At 35.3% G+C, this 16762-nt stretch overlaps 1 protein-coding gene across 1 annotated transcript in view; it reads right to left on the reverse strand.

Moving 5' to 3' along the window:
- Positions 1 to 583: 583 nt before the first annotated feature.
- Positions 584 to 16762, reverse strand: part of LOC114455739 (tomoregulin-2-like) — a 108742-nt gene continuing 92563 nt past the window's right edge. The window contains exons 6-10 of the mRNA XM_028437139.1: positions 12611 to 12759; positions 10803 to 10865; positions 9302 to 9428; positions 2317 to 2475; positions 584 to 1087 (exon numbers count right to left, since the gene is read on the reverse strand). Of these exons, the coding sequence (XP_028292940.1) occupies positions 991 to 1087; positions 2317 to 2475; positions 9302 to 9428; positions 10803 to 10865; positions 12611 to 12759 (595 nt within the window). The 3' untranslated portion in view covers positions 584 to 990. The remainder of the gene's footprint in view (positions 1088 to 2316; positions 2476 to 9301; positions 9429 to 10802; positions 10866 to 12610; positions 12760 to 16762) is intronic.

A 16762-nucleotide genomic window follows, 5' to 3' on the forward strand; every position in this document is an offset into this window, starting at 1 on the left:
AAAATATAAGAAACGTCAACAAAAATACTGTAGGCTTAAGTCGGTTCCTTTGTCCAATTATTTTAATGAATAATTTCTAATCGTTTGTGGTCCATCAGTTTCTAAAACAGAAGGTTGTGAGTTAAAATCCCAGTGTTACTATCTTTAGTTGTGTCATGGGTCTTTTTTTGGAGATATTTTTGTTTGCTCAATGTGTTCAGTTCCTCCTGGTCTGTGTGTGTTTACCTCCTGATTACCTCCGCTCACTATTAAAAGGAGGGTTTGGTGGTTCCTTGATGGTTGTCCTGGTAAAACTAAGCCCCGTTACCATGGAAACAAAGGAAACACAGACAGACACGGCGCGTTAACATGTCGTGATATAAATTATTTATTTACATTTACAGAAAAAAGACCCCATCAAGACAACGTAGTAATAATAACTATTGGAAAGAACCCAACGTACAGTGGCTGGACGTCGTCGCCACGACTGAGTCAAAGCTCTCCTAGAACACAAGGTGCAAGGCATCACGTGTAACCCCGGGAACGCTTCCCCCCACCCCCACCCCCGCCCCCTGCCCCGCCCCCTGCGTTGCACTATCCCCGACGTTGCTTTGTTACCAATCTACAAACGACAGACAGCGGAGAGCCCGCCTCTACCAAAGCGCACGCATCTAATACACACACACATACACACACACACACACGCGCACACGCGCACACACACACGCACACACATTCAGAATGCTCAGTGTCACATCATCACTAAGTCATAATCTCATGGTACAGTTTGTCAGAAAAGGTCCGGCTCAATGTTCAAGTCTCTGGACGTTTTCTCTGCGTCGCCCCCATGCCCCCCCCCCCCCCTCCCTCCCCGTGAACATTCTTTGAGTTTATACTAAAGGTGAGGAGTGAGGGGATCCAGGTGCTAAATTCCAGGGTTGGGCTACAAGGAGGGAGACATCTACCGGCACGCTCCATAGTTTGGAAGGTACGCTCCTGGGGGTGGGGGGCTCAGATTAGTCTGGTGGAGGCCCTCATGGTGTTCTCTGAACTGAAGTGGACATTGTTTTGCTTCTGTCGGTTGATCCTATTGGTCCTCGGGCACTTCCTGTTCACACACACCACATAACGGAGGTTAGAAAATGACACGCAACTCTGAAAAAACACTTTCTCTGAACGGAACGGGATACCAAGGTCATGTGGAGATTGGGTTCCGGTGGTTTTGTACCCCCAACTCCCCATTATCCAATCTTTTAATTTGAAATGTTCAATATTAGCCAACTTTTAATGTGATTTATTCTACAATTGCTAAATAAAAAGTTATTCAACTTCAAAAACTAACAATACAGAATATAATAATATTTAAACACATCACATGTATAATTTGTTCTATTGTTTTGAATATTGAAGTGCAGATCGATTAAGATAGCTAGTGAATTAGCATTAGCTCGTGAGCTAGTTAAACATGCACAAAACAGGGAACAATGATTTTAATATAGTGTTAAACGACTGAAACTCATCACCAACAAAGTCTACGACTGAAAACTCTTACACACATTACTTTAGCCGCAGAATGGAGGTTAGCAAAACATTTCTAGAAGGTTACCATTCGCTTAGCGGTTAAACATGTAGGGAACAACATTCTTTATAATAGACAACAATGCACAAAACGACAATTTACAAAACTACTCAGAAAATGCACAGAATGGCCAAAATGAACCAGAATGACACCAAAAACATAATATAATTTCAACAAAAATGCACAAAATGACATAAAAAAACATGCCATTTCAACAAAAATGCACAAGATGACAACAAAATGCCAAAAAAATCAAATTCACAAAATGACTTTAATGACATACAAAACAAAAACATACAAAATATAATGAATATTCTAAATAAAATACACAAAATGGCACAATAAATGCCAGAAATACACACAATTACATGTAAAATGCATAAAACAATAACACAAATGCATGAAGATCACTGAATAAAACACAAAATTAATTCCATAACACAAAACAAGTTGCACACATTTTCAAACCGTTAAAAATCTTTAGTCACATTATTCATAAGAGCCCAAAACATGAATATGAGTCACTAAAATACACAGATTTATCCTTTTATTCACTCTTTCATTGGAACTCAGATGCAGATTTTCTTACACTTATACATTTAAATGTTAAATTCATGGAATAAAACGGTGCAGCCGTCTTTATTTCTGCTCTCAGAGGATCAAAACTCCTTTCAAATAAAATGTCATAAATTGCTGACGTCAGCCATTAGCGGCTGTATCTGAGTGTGTGTGTGTGTGTGTGTGTGTGTGTGTGTTACCTCGTAATGCAGAGCACCACCACACAGATGATGAGCACCTGTAGAGCTCCAATGATGGAGGCGATGAGGACGTAGTGGAGTTTACCAGATCCTGGAACCACGTACAGAACGTTGTACTCTTTAACGTCACACTGAGGACCTCTGAAACCTGAGTGACAGCTACACACACACACACACACACACACACACACACACACACACACACACACACACAGAGGTGAATCATGCTGTTTCCAATTAAAAACCTCACATTCCCGCGCTGGTGCAACCATGTGGTTTCCATGGCTTTGCTGTGACTGATGGAGACAAAGTGTGTGTTCATACAGATCTAACCCACTATAGGGATCCTAGCCGTTAGTTGTGTTTATTGTGTTTGTGTTGTGTATTTATGTTTTTGTGTGTGTTTTATCAGTCATAGTGTGTGTCTTTGGAGTCTTGTGTATTTATGGTGTAATTTTGTGTATTTATGTTGTCTATTTGTATGTTTTGTTTATTTTTGTGTGCCATCCTGAGCCTTTAACACAGGAAACAAAAAATAGTTTGTGTAGTTTTACCATTGTTTTGTGTGTTGTTGTGCTTGTGTATTTTTCTGTAATTTTTCTTAAGTTTGGTAGTTATTTTTTGCCATGTTTTTTGGAAGAATTCTATTTATTTATTTATTTGTACATTTTTCTGATATATTTGTCACTTTGTGTATTTCTGTATTTGTTTGTGGTTTTCTGTAACTTTATGTTTTTTGTCATTTTTTTTATATTTTTCTTATTTTATTTGTTTTTGTTGTTTATTTTGGTAGTCAATGTATGTACTTTGCATTTTTTATGTAATCTTTTTAGTTTTTGGACTCATCGGTAATCTGCCAATTGTTTTAAAACATTTGCAACAATTTGTGATTGTTTCACAAAATGTGTGAATAACTGAATTATTCTGTGATTTACAACATGATTCATTCATACTGAGAACAAAATGTGGGCGTTGAGTTGGACAGCCCTGCTGTCGACCAATCAGGTGTGAGTGTTTAATGAATGAGTTCATTTCTCAATCGATTGAATAAAAACTAAAGAACGTGATGGAGGTGAATGTTGGTCCTCAGAAATAAAACAGGACGATCGAGTCTCTGAGGAGTTACTGTAATTTATCTTTTCATTAGTTATAAAGTGATGGTTTAAAGCTAATTATACAGCCACCAGGGGGCAGCAGAGAGCTGTGATCAAACTGCTCTGTATGATGGAGGAGGAAGAAGAGGAGCAGGAAGAGGAGGAGGAAGAGGAGGAGGAGGAGGAAGAGGAGGAAGAGGAAGAAGAGGAGGAGTAGAGGAAGAGGAAGAGGAAGAGGAAGAGGAGGAGGAAGAGGAAGAGGAAGAGGAGGAGGAGGAGGAGGAGGAAGAGGAAGAGGAAGAGGAGGAAGAGGGAGAAGGCCTGGCTAGGTGAGCCGGGGCGATCGAGGTTAGAGGGAAAAGAGAAAAAGAGAGAGACTGGAGATGACGTGCACGCTCTGTGCACGTGAGCTCAGTCCTCATCACATTTACCCTCATTTATTTCCTGATGTTTGTCCTTATAAAGAGATATGTTTATAGATACGTTTATAGCTCTATACGTTTATAACTCTATGTTTATAGCTCTATACTTTTATAACTCTATGTTTATAACTCTATGTTTATAGCTCTATACTTTTATAACTCTATGTTTATAACTCTATGTTTATAGCTCTATACTTTTATAACTCTATGTTTATAACTCTATGTTTATAGCTCTATACGTTTATAACTATGTTTATAACTCTATACGTTTATAGATTTATACGTTTATAACTCTATGTTTATAGCTCTATACGTTTATAACTCTATGTTTATAGCTCTATATGTTTATAACTATGTTTATAGCTCTATACATTTATAACTCTGTTTATAACTCTGTATGTTTATAAATACCTTTATATACATTTATAAATTTATGTGTATAGTGCTGTATGTTTATAGCTCTATACATTTATAACTATACGTTTATAGATCTATACAATTAAAACGCTATACGTTTATAAATCTATACATTTATAATTATACATTTATAACTCTATACTATTATAACGCTATACGTTTTTAGATCTATATTTTTATAACTATACGTCTATAACTATATATGTTTATTGATCTATACATTTATAACTATACGTTCATAACTATACGTTTATAGATCTATACGTTTATAGATCTATACGTTTATAACTCCATACGTTTATAACTTTGTGTTTATAGATCTATACATTTATAACTATATATGTTAATAGATCTATACGTTTATAACTCTATGCGATTATAGATCTATAGGGTTATAACTATACTGTCATAGATCTATACATTTATAACTCTATTCAGTTATAACTCTATATGTCTATACCTTTATACATTTATAACTATATGTTTATAGCTCTATGCATTCATACATTTATACGTTCATATACGTTTATAACTGTTTATATATATATATATATATATATATATATATATATATTTTATACATTTATATACATTTTTGTTGTTTTGTTGTATTTTTATTGTTTTTGTGTATTTTTATTGTTTTTGTGTATTTTTATTGTTTTTGTGTTATATTGCGACCGCTCCATGGACACGTTGGTCTGTTTACAGACCAACGTGCGCTGACTGCGGTGTTTGTTAACTTGCTGTTTTTCAGTGAATCACTACACGAGTCAAATGTCATCATTTTACTGGATTTTATTTTGTGCACCTTTAAATTGTAAATCACCATATTCTTTATTTCTAATAAATTAAAGTGATTTCCCTGAGAATCTCTTGTGAAATGTGAATTAAAACCCAGATTTAAATGTTAGAACGACTTCTTTTTCTACAGACGTTTGAAACTCTGCTCAAAATTTAATGCACTCGAGTTGAAAAAAAAAATCAGAGAATTGCTTTAAAGTCTGTAAATAATCAGCCTGCAGTAGTTAGTGTGTGTGTGTGTGTGTGTGTGTGTGTGTGTGTGTGTGTGTGTGTGTGTGTGTGTGTGTGTGTGTGTGTGTGTGTGTGCGCCATCAACAGCTGCTTTATGTTTCATTTCTGCTTTGATTAAAGACCTGGAACAGCAGGACAGATGTGTTGATAAAACCACTGGAAAAACCACAGGGACACCAGTCATAACTAGTCTATAATAACTAGCCTATAACTATATAACCAGTCTATAATAACTAGTCTATAATTAGTCTATAACCAGTCTATAATAACTAGTCTATAACTAGTCTACAACCAGTCCATAACTAGTCTATAATAACTAGTCTAAAACCAGTCCATAACTAGTCTATAATAACTAGTCTAAAACCAGTCCATAACAACTAGTCCATAACAACTAGTCCATAACAACTAGTCTATAACAACTAGTCTATAACAATCAGTCTATAATAACTAGTCAACAACCAGTCTATAACTAGTCTATAATAACTAGTCTATAACCAGTCAATAACAACTAGTCTATAACAACTAGTCTATAACAAGTCTATAATAACCAGTCTATAATAATCAATCTATAATAACTAGTCTACAACGGTCTATAACTAGTCTATAATAATTAGTCTATAACTAGTCTATAACTAGTCGACAACCAGTCCATAACAAGTCTATAATAACTAGTCTATAACCAGTCCATAACAACTAGTCTATAACAACTAGTCTATAACAAGTCTATAATAACCAGTCTATAATAATCAATCTATAATAACTAGTCTACAACGGTCTATAACTAGTCTATAATAATTAGTCTATAACTAGTCTATAATAACTAGTCTATAATAACTAGTCTATAATAACTAGTCTATAAAAACTAGTCAATAATAACTAGTCTATAATAACTAGTCTATAATAACTAGTCTATAACCAGTCTATAACTAGTCTATAATAACTAGTCTATAATAACTCGTCTATAACCAGTCTATAACGAGTCTATAATAACCAGTCTATAACTAGTCTATAACTAGTCTATAATAACTAGTCTATAATAACTAGTCTATAATAACTAGTCTATAATAACTAATCTATAACTAGTCTATAATAACTAGTCTATAAAAACTAGTCTATAATAACTAGTCTATAATAACTAGTCTGTAACCAGTCTATAACTAGTCTATAATAACTAGTCTATAATAACTCGTCTATAACCAGTCTATAACGAGTCTATAATAACCAGTCTATAACTAGTCTATAATAACTAGTCTATAATAACTAATCTATAACTAGTCTATAATAACTAGTCTAACTAGTCTATAACCAGTCTATAACTAGTCTATAATAACTAGTCTATAATAACTAGTCTATAATAACTAGTCTATAATAACTAGTCTATAATAACTAGTCTATAATAACTAGTCTAACTTGTCTATAACCAGTCTATAACTAGTCTATAATAACTAGTCTATAATAACTAGTCTATAACTAGTCTATAATAATAAGTCTATAATATAATATCATTTCTGTGAGATTCACAAAGTAGCTACACCATGTTTTCTTTGATAGACATTAGGGATGTAACAATTCACTCAACTCCCGATACGATTTGATTCATGATACTGGGATCACGATACGATTCTCTCATGATTTATTTTACAAAATGGGACTGTAGACAAACGATGACTGAAAAATATTCCTTTATTTTTTTTGGGGAAAAAACTAGAAAATACTGTATTATTTTCCTTTTATTTTTCATTGTCAAAATAATCCCTTGATAAACCATTCAAAACAATGCAATTTAACTAAAAATAAATCTTGAATGAAATAAAAAAAGGAATAATACAAATGAAGAAGAAGCCTATTAATTTAAATTCTGGTTCTATAGTAAACAATGCAAAACTACATAATAGTTCGTTTTCTTTTTAAAAGTGTAACTGAAAATGTATTTTGTGTCTTAACAATTGGACTTTAAAAAAAAAAACATTGCACTGTATTTACATCAGATATTTGTTTGGACCAGCAGAGGGCGCTGGTAACCCAGTGGTCGGTTGGAATGCAGATATTCTAGCAGTGAAGAAGAGATGCTATGCTAGCAGACAGAGCTAATAGAAAAACGTGACTTTTACAGAACCTAAATATGATTTTGCCATAAAAAGTGAGAAAATGCTAGAAGGCTGCCTAACTATTGGAACAATAGGAAATCTATTATATGTAATCTTTATTATTATTTTTAGAAAAGTTTCACGAGCACTTAATTTAATTAAGTTTCAGAAATTTAGTAAATTGAACAAATGTCCTTTCTGAAAGAGAATGTATGAAGATCTCCTCAGTCTCACCAAACGTGTGCACACACTGGACACACACACACACACACACACACACACACACACACACACACACACACACACACACACACACACACACACACACACACACACACACACACACCAATGTCTGAAGGCAGTCAGTCACGGGGGGGGGGGAGGGAGGGGGGAGGGGCCGTTACTCCATTTTGGAACGACTTGTTTTCTGATATAAATGTGTGCTCAGTGCTCACTGCAAATGTTGACAGCTATGTTTTTACCTCTTTCCTCTCGTGCACCAACGAAAACAACTCATTTCTGTGCTACGCTCGCAATACTTCTACGTCTTCTTCGTTGGCGTTTTAGAATGTTGGCTCCTCAGTCAGGAAGCGGTAGCGGGGCATTACCGCTCAGCGGATCACAGCCGCATAGTTCTGTGCCCGTGTGTACAAATGAGGGGGGCAGCAGGGGGGCAAGGCTTTGTTGTTGGGTGGCATCTGCCACCCTATGCCACCCCAGTAGATCCGCCCCTGGCTATACTTGTTTTAGTGCTTTTATTAATAAACAACTGTTAATGTCAACATCAGATCAGCGCACGGGGAAACAATCGCACATCGAACACAAGTGCGCAGTGTGCACGAGACAATGGATGTGCTGTATTAACATAATCCACATATGAAATATAAGGATAATCCATGTTCTTGTGCAGAAAAAGGATTGATTCAACAATAGATGATTAAAGCCTGTCTGACAGGGAACACAAGGAAGCAGCATCGTGGTAATACTGTATACCGCTGTAAAACAGGAAGGAGGTGTAACGGTATTAAACTATAAATACCGCCCAAGCCTAGTGAGGAGTGAATATTTATCATATATTTTATCTTCTGCTCATTAAGCTTTGTGTTTTCCTCTCACACACTGATCTTTAATGTTCATGTCAACACTTATTTTCAGTGTCAGGGAGTACACAGGAAAAGCTAAATAGGAACGTAGCGCTATCACGCTAACAGGCTAACGCACTAAAGTGCGCGTGTGACCCAAAGCTATAAAGTTCCAGATCTCACCTCCACGTCCATGTTTTCACTTTCTGAACCTGAGAGAAGATGCTGTGATTCTTTCTCATTACACCACGTGGTTGAACTATTCACGGGAACGCAATTTAAAAATACACAATTATGTAAAAAAAACACAAAAGTACTGCAGAACAACACAAAAGGATTACAAAAATACACAAAATGACTCAGAAAACACACAAAAGTACAACATTAACATAAAACACCAGAAAAATATGTGACATGACCGTAATATGATCATTATATGTATAATAAATCAGACACAATCTTATAATTTTTCCCTTTAGCAAACACACAAAATGACAATTATACACAAAATGACACATAATTACATGAAATGACCAAATAACTCAAAAATAAAAAATACAACAGAAATAAACAAAATGACGAGAAATTACACAAAAGGACAACAAAAAACACACATGACCAAACACCAGAAAAAATATGTAAAATGACCAAAATATTATCATTTTCTTTAATTGTTTTAAATTGATAATAAATCAACAGAGTAGACGTCACCCTTTGATCTTCTCTGTGTTCATATTTAGATTTGTCATTTATTGAGAATGTGAATGTTGATCACGTGACTCTCACACCAACAATGTGTGTCTCACAGTGAGTACAGCTGTGTGTGTGTGTGTGTGTGTGTGTGTGTGTACCTGCAGGAGGGCTGGGCCAACATACTGGGGTACTGACACTCTCCGTGGACGCAGTAGTTCTTATAATGATCAGGACACGGGATGTAGAGACCACGGGCCAGACCGTTCCTCACCTCCTCTTTCTCCTCTGACACACACACACACACACACACACACACACACACACACACACACACACACACACACACACACACACACACACACACACACACACACACACACACACACACACACGCACGCACGCACGCACACACACACACACACACACACACACACACACACACACACACACACACACACACACACAGTAAACGTCTAAAGTCATTTCACTAACGCTGAATATAAAAACAAAGCTAAACACTTGATGATTGAACAAAAGTGAAAAATCAAATGTTTGTTCGTGTGAATTTTTTTCCCACGGCGTGGGAAGTGAAAATGTTTATGTAATTACAACTTTTGCACAATCTTATTTTCTAAAAGCCTTTTCTCCAAATTACACAAAGTAAAAAGCCTTTTTTATTTTTTACAGTGGTTTAAATGTAGCTCTGTCTCACTGAATGAATTATGTCATCATTAAAGTAAATTTTAACATTTAACATTCACTCAGAACTGCCTGATTCTGCCTAAAATTGACTGGCCCCGACCATTGCTGCGCAGCATCTAGATTTTTTTAAGTCTTTCTTGATGGTTTTGTACGTTTACTGAATCAGGCATTTCTGGAGTCGTTTTGTGTATTTTTGTGGAATTAAGTCATTTAGTTTGTTTTGGAGTCATCTTGTATAATATTGTCATTTTGTCTATTTTCTAAGATGTTTAGTATGTTTTCTGACTCATCTTGTGTATTAATGCCCTTTTGTATGTTTCCGTTTTTTTTTTTTTTTGTCATTTTGTGTGTTTTTGATGCCATTTAGTGTATTATTGTAATTTTGTGTGTTTAGGCTGGTTTTGTTTTTTTTCAAGTTGTTTTATTTGTTTTTGATGTCATTTTTTGTTATTTTTGTCTATTTTTCCAAGTCATTTAGTTAGTTATTGAAGACGTGTAATATTGTTATTTTTGTTTCATTTCGTGTGTTTTTAAAGTCATTTTGTGTATTTCAGTGTTATTATTGTCTATTTATTAAGTTGTTTTGTATTTTTTAAAGTCATTTTGTGTATTTTTGTTTTTGTTTTTCGTTTTTTTAGTTGTTTTGTGCATTTTCTGAGCCATTTTGTTATTTTTGTCTAGTTTTTTTTTAAAGTTATCTTGTGTATTATTGTCCTTTTGTTTATTTTTTGTTGTTTTATTTTTTCTAAGTCGAGTTGTGTATTTTTTGTCTATTTTTAAGTCGTTTAGTTTATGTCCCTCGTGTCCGTGTACCACATATTTCCTACCTCTCACAGACCTCCTGCAGCTCTAAAGCTAAGCTAATGAAGCTAAATATGCTACGCTAAATGTGCTAAGCTAAATATGCTAAGCTAAACGTGCTAAACTAAGTATGCTAACAGAACACGAAGCACTGACCTGTGATCTCTGTGCGTGCAAAGTGTCCGTCTCCTCCTCCTTTGTTTCCTGTGATGATGTCACCTGTAACAGGTGAAGGGAGGGTGTGTCAGCACAGGGGGGCGGAGCTACACATTAACACACTGTGCATGTGGGAGTATCTAATAATAAAAGATGAGAATCATGTTCAGTGACTGTCATGTTTAATGCATGTGTCCCAACAAAGGCTGAGAATGATTTTTATTTCATAAAGACTCATTTTTACACACACTTTCTCACTGAACACACACACTTTCTCATTTGTCTCTAAAAACAGTCGAATGATTAAAAAAACAAACAAAACACTTGAATTATTTCTGTAATCAGAAAGCTTGAGATCTACTTCAACAAAATGAAAAAAGGATGAATTTAAAGTCCAAACCTCAGGCTGAAATCAGAGCAGATAAAAGAGATCAATTATGCACAAAGCTGTGTTTAATGTAGCTGTGGAGTCACAGATAAGCAACTGGTGGGCCGTGGGCCAAAGGCCGTCCCACAAAGAAATACAGAAAATTATATATATAAAAAAGAAAAAGAAAACAAGTCACAGAAAAACACAAAATGAAAGAAAAATTAATAAAAAGGACAAAAATACACAAAACAGAACAATATTCAAAAGGATGGAAAAATACACAAAAAGATATATAAAGAAAATTAAACAAAAGGACAAAAAATGCACAAAAGAAAAATATAGAAGAGGGTGGAAAATACACAAAGAAAATGAACAATAAATAATACATAAACTGAAAAATACACAAAAACAGAAAGATTTGCAAAACACTGAAACATATACAAAAGGTCAAAAAATGCATAAAAGAAAAAAATACACAATAAAAGAAAAATATATAAAAAACTGATAAATACAAAAAAAAAAAAACAGAAAACTGTATAAAAAGAAGAAAAAAACTCCACAAAATCAAAAAATACATAAAGTAAAACATATAAAGGGACAGAAAAAATACACAAAATACATGAAAAACTGAAAACTATTCAAAAGGAAAGAAAAACAAACTAAACAAAATTAAAAAAAATCCCCCCAAAACTTGAAAAATATACAAAAGAACAGAACATTACACAAAACAAAATATAGACTTCACACAATGACAAAAGTATAAACAAAATTTAAGATGTAGGGAGCTTGAGTGGAAAAGGAAAAAAAAAAAAACATGTGTATTGTAGACCATGTGACATGCATTGTGAATATTTCTGCTTGATATGAGCACAAAGAGCAAAAAAAAAAAATAAAAAATAAAAAAATATACAAAAATGATTCAAAGATCACACAAAAAAAAAACTACAAAAATACATGAAATAATCCTAAATACACACCAAACAACTACATAACGTGTTAACGTCATCTCTCTACAGGTGTTTAGTCTATCCTCACATATTATGGGATGGAAGCAGCTCTGTGCTGATCTCACCCAGTGCTCACTGGGAGCTGGAAACGTAGAGCAGAGGAAATGAATGTTTGATGTTTCTGCTCTGATTTTAGAAGAAAAACACATTTGTAAAGGAAACAAATCTTGAGTTAAAAAAAACTGAAATCCTTCCTCATCTCATGCATGGATTAGCATTAGCACTAGAGTGATTTTAGGGGTTTAAGCAGAAGGATTAGAGTGAAACTACGTTACACACACTAACAATGAGCACAAATCATTAAAAAGTAGGAATTAACAGGAAAGGAAATAATCAGACAAAGAGACGTGGGACTGTAGAGGATTAGCTCTGCATGCTCTGTGTACCGCGGTGCACGTGCACGTGTATGTGAGCGTGCACGTGTGTCTCACCTTGGCAGTGTCCCAGGTACTTGACCTCGATGCGTTCCTGTTTCTGACAGGACGCCTCCTTCACCTGACACGGGTTATCATAGGATCGACTGTCGGAGGCGCACACGGGGTTAAAACTGATGTGGGAACAGTCGATGTTACACACACACCTGGAACAGAAGGACAAAAGACAGGATTATCACATGTTTACACTGGAAAACAGTGAAGAACTGGTAGACTGGAGTTAGAAACAATCCATAAAAAACATCTGTAATACAATCAGACTCATATTTTTTATATTTCTCTCTCTTTAATTAAAATCAGGTCCCGACATGACATGAAATCAACTCACATTTATGTTTTGGGACAATATCACACATTCACACACTATTTTTGACTAGAAAATGTGTTTTCAGTGTATAGACGGTTTTCACGGTGCGTCATCAACCCAGAAGTCGTCACTTTAGCGAAAAGCAGCAGCAAAACAAACTACACGCACACAAGCAAATCCCACCTTTTGAGAGGAAATGGTGAATTATTGTGATGGATAAACCACAGAAAAGCTCCTCAAAATGCTTTACAACAAACTATCATTTATATACCTGACAAGAACAAATTCAGATGTTGTCCAGATGTTTGGTTTAGCGTCGCTAACCACAAACTCCTCCTTTCCTCTGATTACTGTTCACATTGTTCTAACTTTTAGTCTTTTAAACTCCTAATGTTTATCACGGTCTGACTGATCAGTACAGCTAAAAACACAATAATAATTCACCATTTCCTCTCAAAATTCAAATTTAACTACAAACTAATATTAACAGGTTGGTACTTATTTATTTATTTATTTATTTATTTATTTATTTATTTATTTATTTATTTATTTATTTATTTATTTATGATATACATCCTTTAGCCTGATATAGAGGAACAAAGTGTCAAAAGTTATGTTTCCTCCCTCTCTTGTTCCCCGGGTACCTGACGTCACATCGTAGAAACTCCTCCTCCTGATAATCCTGGCTCCTCCTACCCTAAAAGAATGTGAGCTCCTCCCTCTCAAACTATCTGACAGCCAAAACAAACACTGCTGTTTAATATAGAATATTTATTATACGTTATTGTCATGTATGTAAATACAAATTGCACTATTTTTTCAATCTGTGCGACCATTGTTTGCATCGATCAGCTGTTAGCACTCCATGCTAATGCTACACCTGCATATGCAGCGAGACCCGACATTCCTCATGAACTGAGGAGGAAGCGACAGGGATGTCGAGCGGAGGCAAAGCATCGAACAAAGAGGAGAAGATATCAGCCTGTCCTCTCGTGCGTCATCATGGGGAACGTTAGATCTATCTCAAATAAGATGGACGAGCTAGCGGCGCTAACCTGGCACGAGAGGGACTTGTTTACGGAGTCGTGGCTCACAGCGCTAACTCTGGACTTTTACGTGGTGACAGGACGACAGAGAGCGGTAAGCAGAAAGGAAGGGGCGTGGCTATGTTTGTAAATGCTAGATGGTGTAATCCATGGCACATCACTATCAAGGAGCAGTTTTGTAATAAGGACATCGATGTGTGTACATCATGAAACAGTGTTTGTTTGACTCACAATCACAATAGCTGCTTAAATATTCATGTGTTTTACTGTAATGTCCAGTTTTTTGGTTGAAAACAATAACAACAGTGTGTGGATAGCAAAACAAAATCACTAGTGATCAGCTGTTGTGTGGAGTCATTGTCTACAGACACGCCCACTCATGAATATGCATAATCAGACAATGAATCAGCACGTTTTAGGAATTGCTCAGAAAGTGACTTTTCAGAGGCTAAAACACCAGAAAATAGATAAATTTAGGAAAATAAACCTGAAATATTATGTTGTTGGTGTTCTTAGAACAAATGGAGATGTGTGAAAAATAACAGAACACTGGACCTTTAAACATTAGTTCTCCAGTTTCTTCTTTTCTTATTCTGTCCTGGTTTTCTTTCTGCCGGACAATTTTTATTTGTGTTTTCCTTCATTCTGAGTTTGCCTTGTTGTGCAGACATAAATCACCTTAGTGTGTGTGTGTGTGTGTGTGTGTGTGTGTGTGTGTGTGTGTGTGTGTGTGCGCGCGCGTGTGTGTGTGTGTCCTCTTTATAACCTGCTCATAAAGCCCAGAAACATCCACATCTCCACATGAAACTAATGAGAAATGATGAGTCCTCATATTAACGTTTTAAAGTGTGTTGGCTTTGATTTGAACATTTGGAAAATAATCACAAACATATAAAAACTGATGCAGTTTTTTTATAAGAAACTTTGATTTGCAATCTGTTTACTGTGGAGGTTTATGAGGCTCTGCATGTGTACTAGCTTTATAGTCACGTATAAATGAAACACCTAAACACTCCTGTAATAATCAGTAGAAGAAGCCCCTCCTCCAGTCCACAAAAGAAGGTGAATATTGTTCCACCTGAAACTTCCACACACACACACACACCCAACCCACGCACACGCGCACAGTATTTATAATAAAAATATACTAAATGACTAAAATAAAACAAAAAACTAAACAATATTTACACAAAAAGTACACAAAACGACAACAGAAATGCATAAAAATATACAAAATGACACCAAAAAACATATATTACTGAAAAATACACCAAACGACAACAAAAATATGAAAATGGGTCAAAATACACACAAAATGACAACAGAAATGCACAAAACTACGCCAAAACAGATACAAAAATGCAAAAAATGACTCCAGAATCACACTACAATGGCAATAAAAAACAATTATACAAAAAGTGCACAGAAAAACAACAGAAAGATACAAAAATACACATAATGACTCCAATAAACATACATTACATTACAGAAAATAGAATAGAATAAACACACACAAATAAACCGTTATAACACTACAGAGTACAGAGTATGTACACCTCTTTATACATCTAACCTTCAAACACATACTCATTTGGCCACAATGAACAACTCGACTTAAGCTCCTCCCACTATATGAATACATACTTCCAACGGGCACTGAACTAGTATAATTTTAAAAAGAATTGTACATCATGACAAACCTTTTATTTTATACAGATGCCTTTGTGGAAAATAGGTTCCCTTTGTGGTAGATTTCATCTCTTTCTTTTTACGTTTCTATATGACACGTTTACTGTACGTAAGGGAAGCGTACCAAGATTTATTACCAACAATAAACGTGGGGGGTGAAAGTAACTAGTAACTTTTACTTTGGATATTATTTAATTGAGCTACTTTTTACTTTTACTTGAGTATTTTATGCATAACTTACTTGTACTTGTACTAGAGTAAAAGTACTATTAGTAGATTTAAAACCTCAATAAACTAAATGTGGGCCTAAATGTGTTATGATGACATCACATTAACCGTGATGTCATGTCATGTATAACTATATGATGTGTGTTTCAATGATGAAGGATATTTCTCATGTTCTGATGTTTATGTATTGCCTTCAGTTGCTTTTCATCCGTTTATCAGAAAACCAAGCTTTCACTTCACTCACATTAACGCGGCAATTTGCTGCTGCGCCACAATTTTCAAGTAAAATTTAGCGTGAAGTGATTTGTGTTGGTGTCGCTCCTCCTGAGTGTGTGTGTGTGTGTGTGTGTGTATACGTCGCTGTGGCGTGACCCTGGTGTCGGCGGCGACTCTGATCAGCAGAAATTAAATCCAGATTGCCTTCGTCAAACTCTCAGCGACTGTGCTGAGTCATGCTGAACACCACGTTGTGTAATTATAAATCTGTCATTACTCCTGACTTTTTTTCCCACTCCTCCCCTGGCACAGAGCGCTCACTAAATCTGAGGCGTTCAACCGTCCTACAGCTACATCTGCGTACGTGCACGCCTCCTGTCTTTGGTTTATCGTGCTGCACACACTGGTGTCGTTAGAAAAAACGATTAAATACTTCTGTAATAACGACTATGATAGGAACGATGCTAGAAAAGAGTTCTCACAGTCGTTACATGTTTATGTCCACCAGAGGATTTAATATAGGACGACTACGGTGGTAAATAAAGCACGTGAGAAATAAACCCTTCAATGTTTTACACATAATGTAAATAACTATTTAAGTTCAATAAAGTATGTTAAAGTAATGATTAATGGTGTAATCGATTGGAAAGCGCCCCGAGAAAA

Source organism: Gouania willdenowi, chromosome 21 (assembly GCF_900634775.1).
Source record: "Gouania willdenowi chromosome 21, fGouWil2.1, whole genome shotgun sequence".
Classification (NCBI taxonomy): domain Eukaryota; kingdom Metazoa; phylum Chordata; class Actinopteri; order Blenniiformes; family Gobiesocidae; genus Gouania; species Gouania willdenowi.